This window comes from Gadus morhua, chromosome 23, assembly GCF_902167405.1.
Source record: "Gadus morhua chromosome 23, gadMor3.0, whole genome shotgun sequence".
NCBI classification, from domain to species: domain Eukaryota; kingdom Metazoa; phylum Chordata; class Actinopteri; order Gadiformes; family Gadidae; genus Gadus; species Gadus morhua.
Window position 1 is genome coordinate 18,719,474 of NC_044070.1, and position 12,691 is coordinate 18,732,164.

General features: G+C 42.3%; 2 protein-coding genes across 2 annotated transcripts in view; both read left to right on the plus strand.

Moving 5' to 3' along the window:
• LOC115537680 (uncharacterized) overlaps positions 1 to 2,006 on the plus strand; it is a 52,035-nt gene extending 50,029 nt beyond the window's left edge. The window contains exon 16 of the mRNA XM_030349725.1: positions 1,021 to 2,006. Coding sequence (XP_030205585.1) covers positions 1,021 to 1,212 — 192 coding nt within the window. The 3' untranslated portion in view covers positions 1,213 to 2,006. The remainder of the gene's footprint in view (positions 1 to 1,020) is intronic.
• Positions 1 to 12,691, plus strand: part of LOC115537203 (Schwann cell myelin protein-like) — a 39,923-nt gene that overhangs the window by 22,355 nt on the left and 4,877 nt on the right. The window lies entirely within an intron of this gene.

Here is a 12,691-nt window from a genome sequence, read left to right on the forward strand (position 1 = left end):
TAGTGGGGGTTATCTCAGCCATGATTGAGAAGGAATTTGGGCAGCGGGGCTTCAATCGCGGTCAACAATCCCTTTCTCCTCCATGTCGCAGTTCAGTCTATTTCAGATTGATGTGAAAGTGGAGGTTTATCTCAACCATGCAGAAGAAGTGCAATCAGAACTTATCGAAAGGCAGTGCAGTGTTTCCCGCAGACAGAAAGCAATGTGTGGTGCGTGAGACGGAGTGGGACCCTTTTTCAGCCCGCTGGTTTTCCTTTGATAGGCGCGTTGAGAGGAGGAGCGGGCGAATGTGCTGTTTGTAAGCGTACCCGCGCTCCACTGGCATGAATGTGCGCTTGTCTCTGTGTGTGCGTGTTCCTGTGTGTATGCGTGTGTGAACGAGAATATCGGGGAGAAAGAGTGCTATGAGGAGATGAATGAACGGAACGATTAAAAAATCGCAAAAAAAAAGAAGCGGTATCAATGTGACGCTCGGTGTTGATTCTGTAGCGCTGCACCACACATTGGTCTATGTATGGGAAACACTGCAGTGTGATGATTCTCTGAAGAATCAACATCACCTTCTCTCCCTAACTGACTTCTGGCGAAGCTTGGAAAAGGCCAAGTTTCCTCTGATGAGAATCCACACAAAAAGAATGATGAGTCTGTTCAATAATTGTTCAGTAACTTATTCGCATAACAAGCTTGAAATATACCAATACCTTTTTCCCCTTTATACAGGGCTGTATAAAGGGGAAACCCATGAACAGAAGGCTATTATATAAGCTGAGTTTTTTCTTTAAGCATTTTCAATTATCAAGCATAACTTCATTCGAATGATTTCGCTAACTTTGATACACTAGAAGAGAGGCGATATTTATACCTTACCTCTGGTGAGTGTCCCTGCCCTTCTTATATTTTTCTGTTTGTGGGATTCAGTGAAAAAATCTTGAACATCCCTAACCCTGTTTTATGGGAACCACTTGTTGACTCTTCTTTCAAGTCATGTAGGCCTATTCATGTATCAATGCTCTTCCACAGAATCCAATATTCGAGGCGTCAGACAAGCAGGTGGAAGAGGAGATCCACTACGGAGAGATTGACTTTGCCAAGCGAGGTGCTGTGCAGAACCCGGTGTTCCCCCAGGGGGAGGAGCAGACCTCAGAGTACGTTGAGATCACTGCTCAACAGGCTAAGAACTCACAGATCAGGGCTAAACTGGAGAGGAGCTGAATTGTTTGGACTGGGATCTCTTTAGTATCCACTCATGTATTGTCAGTGTAAACATATCGTGCTTCAGCATCCATGGCACCCTTTATGCTTTTTGGTCTCCAAGGCACCCAATAACCAAAACAAAAGTTTGTACGACTCCCTGCTTGGTTCTGTTTATGAAATCAACAGCACAACGAATGTTAGGAAGGATCGCTATTATAAAATGCTGCAAAGACTCAGCAGGCTGCATTTCATTACATTTTAAGGGACACCTTAAGATAAAATACTGCAACAGGAATACATATGCAATGCTTTGACTATGTAAATGTGTCATCAATAAAATTAAAATAAAATCAGCCAATCTAACCCTTTTCCGAAAATTCCCTCCTCTATAAAGTGGACAATAATGAAAAGCAAATGCAAACCTGTTTGTATTTAAATGTGTTAAAAGTGGACAAAATTCTAATGTGAATAAGTGGTCGGGAGAATCTCCACCCATTGGAGAGCAGGTATGTCCACAAGGGACGAGGATGTGATGTGAAGGGTGTCACAGATTTTAATGTTCAGCCATTTACCCATGGGTGGAGTTTCTCCCACCCACTCATTTGCATTTTAATATTGTCTCCTTTGAAGCGTGCCATAGTTGGAAAATGCAAACGCAAATTGATTTAATTTTTATTTGGATATTGTCCACATTTAAGCAGACATGTTTTAAAATGCAAAGAGATAGCATTTTAATTGTATTTTTGACTCAAATAATGTGTGTATATTATGAAAAATAAAAAGCATTAGTGCTATTGCATTTTTATCTTCAACATTACGTTTTCATTTGATTAGAGTCCTTAAAATTCCTCCATAATCCACAGCCCTTAAGAGTATGGTGGGGAGGATTGGAGTGAGTGTGGATGCTGATGGGACTTGTTCTGGACCAGAGCAGATTGGTGGAAATCTAGATTGTCCCAGATGACGATGTATCTCCTCTGCAGACATTTGACATTCAAAATATCTGTGATGTTTCTCCCTCTGACTTTCTCAGATTAAACCCTTCATCTATGAAGATAGATTGATGCAGGATTTCATCATCGTCCATTGGCTAAATTCGGAAAAAGTTTATTCCAATATAGGCCTACTATCAAACTGCGCTGAAGTGTACATTAGTTCCCTCCACACATTCATTCTGTATTTGCTGTCTTGTCTACAGATTTTACTGGAGACAGTAAAGAATTATTTTTTGCCTGTGCTTTTAAAAAAACAACAACTCACCTTTGAAGTACTCCTCTGCTGAGTTCGTCCTCAGCAGTGGACGTTTCTGCAGTTTCTCACTGACTGCATGCGAGGGAAATGTTTGGTGTGGCCACAATAAGGACGTGTGAGGACGCGCCAATAGCCGCGGCATCACACAACCCCTACTTAAGCTTGACCCTCCTCGTAGAGGTGGGACAGGAAGTCGGCAGTTACATTGTCCTTTCCAGCTTTGTACTGGACAATGAACTTATACGGCTGCAATGACAGATACCACCGTGTTAACCTGTCCCTCATGTGATGCATCCATGGCAGTGGCCGGTGGTCACACAAACTCTTTCCCCATCCAGTTGTACTTCAGAGTGTCCAGTGCCCACTTGATGGCCAGACACTCCTTCTTTACTGTGGAATACCTGGTCTCTCTGGGTAAGAGTTTATGGCTGATTTACAGGATCCGCCTCCACTCCTCTCCCTACCTCTGCAACAAGATGGCCCCAAGCCCCAATCCTGAGACATCCATCTGGACAATGAAGGGGAGGTCAAAGTAGGGGCTCTGTAAAACTGGACTTTGACACAGGCTGCCTTTAAGATCCTGAAAAGCCTGTTCACACTCCTCTGTCCAAGCCACCTTGTTGGCACTTGATTTGCGTGTGAGGTTGGTCAGCACGGCAGCCCTGATGGAAAAGTTGGGTATGAAGCCCAGGAAGGAATGCACCCCCTTCTTTGTTGTTGGTGGCGGACAGCCTCGGAGGGCATCCACCTTGTTCACCTGAGGTTTAATGTTACCGCCTCCAAGAACATACCCCAGGTAGAAAACCACAGTTCTGGCCAGCTGACACTTGCAGGCATTGACCACCAGCCTGGCACGCTTGATCCTCTGGAACACGTCAGCAAGATGGGTCAAATGCTCAGCCCATTAGGAGCTATCGATGATCACATCGTCGATGTAGGCAGCGGCGTAGCTTTCAGCCCCCCTCTGCACCTGGTCCATCATGCTCTGAAAGGTCGCCGCAGCGCCATGTTATCCAAACGGCACGGTGGTGAAGTGGAACAGCCCGGTTGGAGCCCTGAAGGAGGTCAGCTCCTGGGCCTCAGGCGTTTGCGGCACCTGCCAGTATCCTTTGCACAGGTCCAGTGTGCTAAGATACTGTGCTTTGCCGAGCCGTTCCACCAACTCGTCCACCCTCGGCGTAGGGTAAGGGTCAAAGGCAGAGTTGGCGTTGAGCTTTCTGAAATCCACACAGAAGCGCCGCCCCCCCGTCCTTCTTCGGGACGAGCAACACGGGGCTACACCATTCGCTGTGTGAAGGCACAGTACAGGGCGGCGAATGTAGCACCTGGAAATACCCCTGGTAAAAGTATTTGTGTTTGTTTACACGTAATATATAATTTAATTTATTCTGTTTAGTAATGCGTTGAAAGATAGTTTTAATATAAGTAATGCATTTCCATACCTTGCCAGTAGGTGGCTACATGAGTAGTGAATTGCACTTACAATATACAGGGCTCTCAAGTTTTGAAGTGAGTTCAGAGTGAGATTTTGTTGCGGGGGGGCAGTGTATTAACATGTGACTGCATACAAATGACATGGTGACTAATTTATGATAATAAGCATTATTGGCCCTTAACACTAATATTCAGAATCAACACTGCCTCAAAAGGCTATTGGCTTAAGCAACACCAGTAGAGGCATGTACTTTTCCCTGAACTTTTAAACGTTGCAAACGTGCCAAAACATAATTATATATTCATGTGGTATTCAGTCCAATGCTTAAAATATATCTGTGGCATTCAGTAGGCCAATGCTGTGGTAAAGTGTGTAAAGTATGACCAAGTATTTCTTTCTGTTCAATAGATAGAACTTTATCAATCCCCTGTAGGAGAAAGTTGTTAATATTTATCCTTATAAAACAATAATTGTAAAAAAAATAACACAAAACATAACGGTAACTAAGTAAGTCAAACCGTCCAATCTGAAGGCTCTACTTAACCATTCCCCCTACTCACTTCCACCAATGCAAAGTGAAATAGAACTGAGTAGGGGAGGGCGTAGCCTAACTAATTTCTGAACGACCCAGAGAAACGCAACACAAATTGATTGTGAACATGTATGAGGCTTTAATAAAATCCCGGAAGATTTTGAAATAACGCCACACATTTTTTATAAAGTGTCTCTAAAAGAGGGCATGTTCGGGCAAAAGAGGACGTCTGGTTACCCTACGTAGCCTACGGGAAACCCATTTGATTCCTACCTGTGTACTGTTATAGCGGCCCAAATTAGTGGGCGCTATCCTGGTAATTTCTCTGGGTGAGAAATACGAAGTGTGGCCTGTGAGCGTGTGCATGGGTTGAATTGCGTGTGTCTCACGCCGAATGCGTGAGACTTGAGAGCCCTGAAGATAAGACATGTTTTCAGGTTGTAGTCTGAGCCTTAATATACACGGAATGGGTGTGTACTCTTGGGATGTAGGCTACTCCTGAACTCGCTGTTTTTGTGTCTTTTCTTACTGTGAAGGAATTAAACCAAACTTTATACACTAGTAACAACGCTGTCTGAGTGGTGTAACCCAAACACATGTATGACAATAAAACAGAGAGCTACCCTAAGTCGGAAAAAAATATGACGCGTAATATGAGAAGGCCTGTGCTATATACTTCAATAAATAGGAAATTCAGTAGATATAGCAGGTGACTGGCAGTGATGGAAAGATCCTCACGAATAACAGCATTTTAAGACCACTCAAATATGCGTGACAGCGATAAGGTCTTTCAATGGTCAGCCTGAAGGCAGATTTTACTACTCCGTAAAGTGCTGTACGTAGACATGGACACTACCTCTGTCCGTCAACGGATCTCATTAACTTTGCATGGGGTGCTCGCGAGATGCATTGTGGGTCCGTCCGTCCATTTGGCTCCGTGGCCTGCGTCAAAAAGTAGAGAAATTATCTACTTTTCAGGCAGCGCCTGATCCGTCGGCCAATCAGATTGCGGTTATGCAAATACACTCCCCACGTCTACTGGATCCATTTTGCAATAACAAGCAGGAAGAAAGAGGAAAAATCCGGCCGTTTTTTTTTAAAGAAATGGGGAATGATAGGATTGTTCGTAGTCACGTGTTGTTTGTGTCATCTTTTGTATTTCACACATCGGCTTTGTAGCGGGAAGCGTTTAGATTTGCTGCAGTATACGTCTACAAAGTCCAGCCACCTACACATCGGACACGCCCTCGTTCATCCGTCGACGGACGCATGTAGTGTGAACAAGGCGTAACAACATAATTTCCAGAATCAGTTTTCCTTGCACCTGATAACTTTGCACCTTACAAATAAAACACCAAAATAAAAATTGAAAAAGGTTTGGAACTTTATTTGCAACACTATTTACATGGTTAGTAGCAGTGTTGGGCAAGTTGCTTAAAATAAGTGATTAGCTATAGTTACTAGTTACAAAGTATACTACTCAGTTATCTGACTCCGTAACTACAGAAATCCCTCGAGCCATCGAAGTTTTCCCTCGGGATACAGTTTGCCGCCCGATCAATCTTATATGAGGACTACTAACCTTGGTTCTATGTATATCCTTACTGCTACTATTATTGCCGAAAATAGCACCAAACCTCTGCAGTATCATGATTAGGGTCCCTACACATAAAACAAAGCATCAACAACTTAGTTAGCGTATCAGGAGTTTGTTGAAAAATACTCTTTCCAAGGCTGTGCCTTACAGACTTGGAAAGATCCAAGATCCATGTTTCCAGGAAGTCCAAACATTTAGAATACCGGCTACTGCAAATAATATAATAGAGCAGCCAACAAATTTAAAACAGCCAACTTCCAAGAGGGGAGATTTTAAGTTAAATTTGTTGGCCAGCAGCAGGAATAAATACAGCAGGACTCGCTACAGCAGGAGTCATAACAGCACTAACTATGGCACAACTTACGAGAGCAAACCAGCAGCAGGACTCACTACAGCAGGACTCACTACAGCAGGTCTCACTACAGAAGGACTCCCTATAGCCAACGAATAAGTTATAACATTTTTTTTGTTTTACAGAGTAGGCTTTCTATACTCATTTTAGAATTCAAGACACCATTTGATGAAAGCTTTTTCCATCATCTTCTCTGTCCATACAGAGAGTAACTATACATACTGAATACAACACAGGCCTTTTTATCTTTGTGAATTTGTGTTTATTTTATTTCAGGGATATTATACTTTAATCTACAGTCAAACTGTAAGTTAGCTAGATAGCCTAGTTTACATCGGTTGTCCCCGGCTAGATATTCAAAAGGCTAACTAAAATTACAGAAATAAAATGCATGAATAAAGAAAGATTAATAAAACAACATAAGTGATCAGAGGATATATAGTAACACATAGTAAGAACGAATCTACAGACAATGACAAACAGACGATAAAATATGCAGACAATAAAACAGCGTGCATAAAACATCATAGGAAAGCGCAAACTGCAGTAGATTAGAGCAGAACACATACAATAAAAGGACATATTCAGCAGCATAAATCACAAACATGCAGCACCAACACATTAATGTAGACACTAGCATGCACAGCACAAGACAGGAGCACAAGACGGGACTGGAGCACATAGGAGACAAGCAAGCAAGACAAGACAGTTACCAATAAGTCAGCCGGAGAAGCAGGTGCAGTCCTAGGCCCCGTTCACACGAAGCCGAAACGGGCGAAACCGTTACGGTTTCGATCTATCCGGTTTCGGAGTATCTCCGTAAAGACGAAGCCAAGCGAAACCGGGTAGATCTGTAGAAACGCTGTAGTACACATTCCAGGCCCATAAGGGGCGCTGCTTCTGGTACAGAAATCCAGAAGAAATGAAATAAGAAGAAGAGGCGAGCATGCGCATAAAGGCTGCCCTTATGCGCATGCTCGCATGTGATTTCTGAGACTCCGCGGGCTTAAGAGCCATTGGCTAGGAGGTCGAGGGGTGGGGCGATGACGTCATGGTTTGCGGTTTCAGTCGGTTTCAGGCGTCCACACGAATCCAAAACGAAACCGGGTAGATTTGAAACCACCTCCGAGGGCGGTTTCAGAAGTTTGCGGTTTCGGTCAGCGGATTCGCCGGCTTCGTGTGTACGGAAGGCCGAACCGTACAAGACCTTTGCGGTTTCGCCATGAAATCGGCTTTGTGTGAACGGGGCCCTAATGTAAACACACTGTTTACTAATTAGCCATATTTTCAGCTGTCCTGAAAAAGAACAGTAAGAAGACCTGGTACTTATTTCGATTCCTGTGACGCTGTAACTGAGAATGCTGAGTGGCTAAAGGCACTTTTTTCTAAAGGGTACTACACAGGGACGAGCCATTTGTTGTCCGGTTTGTATTTGACCCACTGTTGAAGCGGTCAGGGGGGCTTGGTTATGAAACATTAAAAAATAAGGCGAAGATTTGCGTACTTTATTAGGTTGTCCCAGCTCAGAAGCTTATACTTTCGCAAAATAAGACAATGGTGGCAGGTGTTTCACTTCCGGTCCAAGATTTTGAGGGTTTGTTTATAGAGCATTTCCCGTGATTTAAGCATTGTTTTAGTGGCTTGTGCAAAACTGGTCAAACAGTATGTGAAATGTGACAATATCGGACTTCCGGTTTGCCGAGCCACGCGCTGGCAACTTAGAGAACGTTTTGAGTCAAAGTAACCCACTTTAACCTGAATATTGAAAAAAAATAGATTACAATTTCATTTAGGTTAGTGTGTCTTGAGAATGTCTAGAGGGAAAAATAAAAAGTCAATGCAGACGGAGTTATTCGACGACGACGGAGCTAGCCAAACTTCCTCGCCTAGCAGCGTAATGGAGTACGATGATGACACACATGCTCGAAGGGTGTCAAAGAGACACTGGGGACTCAAAGAGCAGAGAGAGTTCAGAAAAGACAGCAGCTGAAAGAAATTCGGGAAGAAATTAACAAAAACAATACTAGGATCGAAGTGGCGGAGAGAAGGATTGATGCGACTGAAACATGGTGAACGACCCAGAGAAGTGGTGGAGGATACCGTGCAGGAGCTGCTACACCTTCAGATACACCCGGACGCTAAGCTGACGGAAGAGAAAAACATCAGAATCCACAGCGTTAAAGAGGGAGAGGAGGAAAATTCCCCTTCGATGGTGGTGTATGTGGAGCGCTTGCTGCGGGAGGAACTGGAGCGCATTTGAACTACGAGTGGAAAGAGCTCACCGCGCCTTGATGCCAAAGCCGCCCGGGGAAGCCCCGCCGAGGTCGATCGTTGTCAAGATGTCAAGTTACAGGAAAGAAGAGCTGCTGATGTCGATAGACGTCGATTCCGCTGGGGAAACGTCCCAACCAGTTTTCGTCAGGATCCATTTTGTACCCACCACAAAAAAAAAGTTGAGTTGAATTACTATGGATTATTACACGGGTCTTCTCAATGACGTGGAACGCTCCGTTCACATGCATGGGCTCTTCACAACTCCCGGCGGTGAATTATATTAGATATTTCCCTATTGCTAAGTATAATTGCTCAAGGAAAACTAAGTTTTTTTTTGCCTCTAATGATGTCTTTGGTAACACTCCGCAAGTAGTCCGGTAACTTGTCAACCCCAGCGTCTTCGGTTGCTAAGCAACGTCAACGTCTTTGGCCAACTATTTCTCTGCTGACCAACACTACGAATGCTGGAAACAAATAAATTGTAAAAAGACACACCATGTGAAGTTATTTTTTCTTTTTGGCAAGTAGCCGTGTAATAAGCGGGATAATGTATAGAATTTGTTCTATACATTAGTATAGAATGTTATCAAAAATAAGCCCCTTCAGGGCGAAGCAAGACACCTTCGCTGCCCGTCGGTGTCCTGTTCACCCTGTCGGGGCTTATTTTCCCGATAATGACCGGCGTTCTATACATTATCCCTTACTTATTACACGGCTCTTCTCAGTGCTGTAGACTGCTCCATTTACTTGCATGGGCCTTCCCAACGTTCAGCTGTCAATTATTTTTGTTTATTACACGGCTCTTCTCAATGCAGTGGAATGCTCACGTCCAGCATATTTGACCGCTGTCAAGGAGTAGATTTTAGTCCTCTCATTCACGTCATCTGTATCACTCCGCCGGTAACTTATCTATAACTTATTAACTATTTCTCTATTGATCAATGCTACGAAAGATAACAAATACATTGGAAAAAGACACTGTGTGAAGTAATTTTTTCGTTTTGGCAAGTAGTCTGTCACAATGTCTGACTTTTGTCATAGACCACTAGATGTCGCCAATTCTGACTTTCTGTTCTCTGTGTTTTTCTGTCTAATTATGTCTTTAGTTGTTTTTGGATCTTCTGAGCTTTATTGGAACTATATTTGTCTGAGGAATGAATACCTTAAAACGTATCCTGCTTTTGCTTCGCACTTGAGTCACCATAGCTTTCTGTGTACCAAACCGTGACATGGTCATTACTAATAATACCAATACTCTTTGGCTGGGATGATGAGGCTTTAGACAATCAAGTCATTTTAGCCTGAATAAATAGGTAAAAAGCACCAGAGCAGGTTGCTAGTACCATGGACAGTATCAGAACGATAACTTGTTGTACTAAATGGATGTGGTAGGCTACACCACGGGATGCATCTGCAGACCACTAGCACATGAATAAAGGTAAGACGTGATATTTATTGCTTAAGATTTGCTGGTGCTGTGGTGAGGTCTTTTGTGTTTTTTGCACTCAAGTGGTCAACTGTTTTAACTTGCAATTGATAGTCGGTGGAGTCAGTCTCTTGTTGACACAAAGTGACTTTTGGTCATTCTTGCTTTGCTTGAATTTTGGAATAATTGTGGGGGGGAGTGCATGAGTTTCGGTCATAATGCCTGACGTAGGCTAGATTGGATGGAATGGGTGTTGTGAATTGAGAACAGCCAGCTCATGATGTGATACAGCATTCAGCTGTGCAACAAATATTTTTTCATTTTCAATCTTGACGACTTTTGTAGTGCTGTGTGTAGCCACACGTTTGCCCCTTCTGAACTTAAACATGCAGTTAATTTCCTTTCCTAGCTCCTCTTGTTTATTTTGGTAGCTTAACCATGTCATGTCACGTTGTCAACATTGGATACATGGAGCAGAACATAGTGGGTCATATGTCCGATGCATTTTAGAAATCAATTTCCAATCCAGGTTGCAATTAGGGATAAGGGCTTATTGAATAATTTAAAGGAATTGGGAAACCCATGGATATGTTTGTCACTTAAGATGTGGAACAAGGTAATAGTGCAAAAATAACCGGAAGGATGCAGTAAAGGTCTTGAGATGGTGCGCATTTGATCCAGATTTTTTGCCTAAAAGATGGGACGCCAGATTTAAGAGGTGGGGGTCGCAAGGTTTAACAGCATATTGCACATTTTTGCATAAGGGGCCATGAATAGCTTTCAAAATCTGAAGAGGCAGTTTGGCTTCGATAAGGGAGATTTTTACAGATTCCTTCAGGTCCGGCAATATATTGACCAGATACAGAATGGGTGTACACAAGTAGGCTGGGATAATATTCTGTTAAAAGTGTTTATAGATGCTTATTCTGCTGGCTCTAACCAGAAACGTATCTCAAGACTCTACAAGGGGTTACAACAAGCAAAATGTAGTTCACTGTATACAAAACAGAAAATGGGAACATGAAGGAAACTTTGTTCTAAAGGACGAAGATTGGGAGAACCTATGTGAGGTACAGTGGAAAACTGACATTCAATTTAAATATGATTCTTTATATATGGGTGCCACAACATCAGATAGTGTTTCTTCTAATGTCAAATATTTATTTTGGATCCCAAGTGCTGCTAGTAGAAAAGCTATTACTAGAAGGTTGTTAAAACCAGGAAAACCTAATGTGGAGGTATGGATTGACATTATCGATGATATTTTTAAGATGGAAAGGATCACTTTTGCTTTGAGACTGCAACAGTTTTGTGAAAAGATGGGAAAGATGGGTAACGTATATCACACCAATACGACCATCATTTGTCTAAAGTAGATTGTTGTGTCCTTTTTGTTTTCTTTTATTTTCCCTCTGTAGAGGGCTTTTTATGTCACTGAGGTTTACCCCAAAATGTTTGTTTATTGAGTTCTTGTTCTTATTTTACTATATTTAAAAAATGCTTATGTGGATATATTACAGTATATGTATGAGGTCCTATTGGGTCCCTGCTAACTTTTGTACTGCTTATTGAACCTGTGATACTTTTCTGTGGGCTATTTACATCTACAGATGGCTTTGTGAGAAGCATGATATGTATTGTTATTGACTGTAATGTATGGAAAATCCAAAAAATAAAAATAATAATGTGACAATATCATAGCATGCATACATATAATTTGGCTGCATCATTGAATTTCTAATAAAGCCAAAGTTCGATAAGATGAACTTAACCCTGTGACCAACTTTTATTACATGAGATTTAAAGGAAAGTTGAGAGTTGATTAGGAGGCCTAGGTAGTTGAACTCAGAATTTTTTTTTTGAGAAAAACATGCTGATTGTTTTTGATGCATTTAGTTGAAGGCTTGATTGAATTAGCCAAGTTGAGAAGCGATTCAGTGCATTGGTGAGTTTTGCTGCAGCCTGAAGTTTATTACTGCCATGTGTATAAATCACAGCGTCATCAGCATAAAGCTGAATCTCTACATCAGAGCATACAGAGGGCAAGTCATTTATGTAAAGACTGAACAAGAGTGGACCTCGTATAGATCCTTGTGGTACACCATTTAGTGTATCCAGCGCAGTCAATTTTTTATGGCGCAGTCACACACTGAGTTCTGTTCTTTAAATATGAATTTGACCAATTGAGGGTGTTGTTGGAGAAATTGAACGAGGAGAGTTTGGCAATGAATACCTTATGATTTATTCTTTCAAATGCTTTTCTCAGGTCCAAGAAAACAGCCCCAACAGTACCTCCCATGTCCCTCATAGACTTAACGTTTTCAAGTAAGAGGCAGTTGGCAGTGTATGTAGAATGATTGGCTCTGAAACCAAATTGCATGGGATGCAGTGAGAAGGAGCTGTTGTTTAAAAGGAAATTAAGTTGTTCTGCTATCTACTTCTCTGCTACCTTGGACACTATGGGCAAGATGCTGATTGGTCTGTAATTACAAATAGCCTGAGAACTGCAACTACTCATCTGGCTTAAATGTGGTTGAGAAGAGGAAGTACCACAATGCTGTAAATAGCATTTCCTGCTTTCCACAAGCCATGTTCTCCTTATAAGTTCAAGGGACAGGAGAATTAGGTCT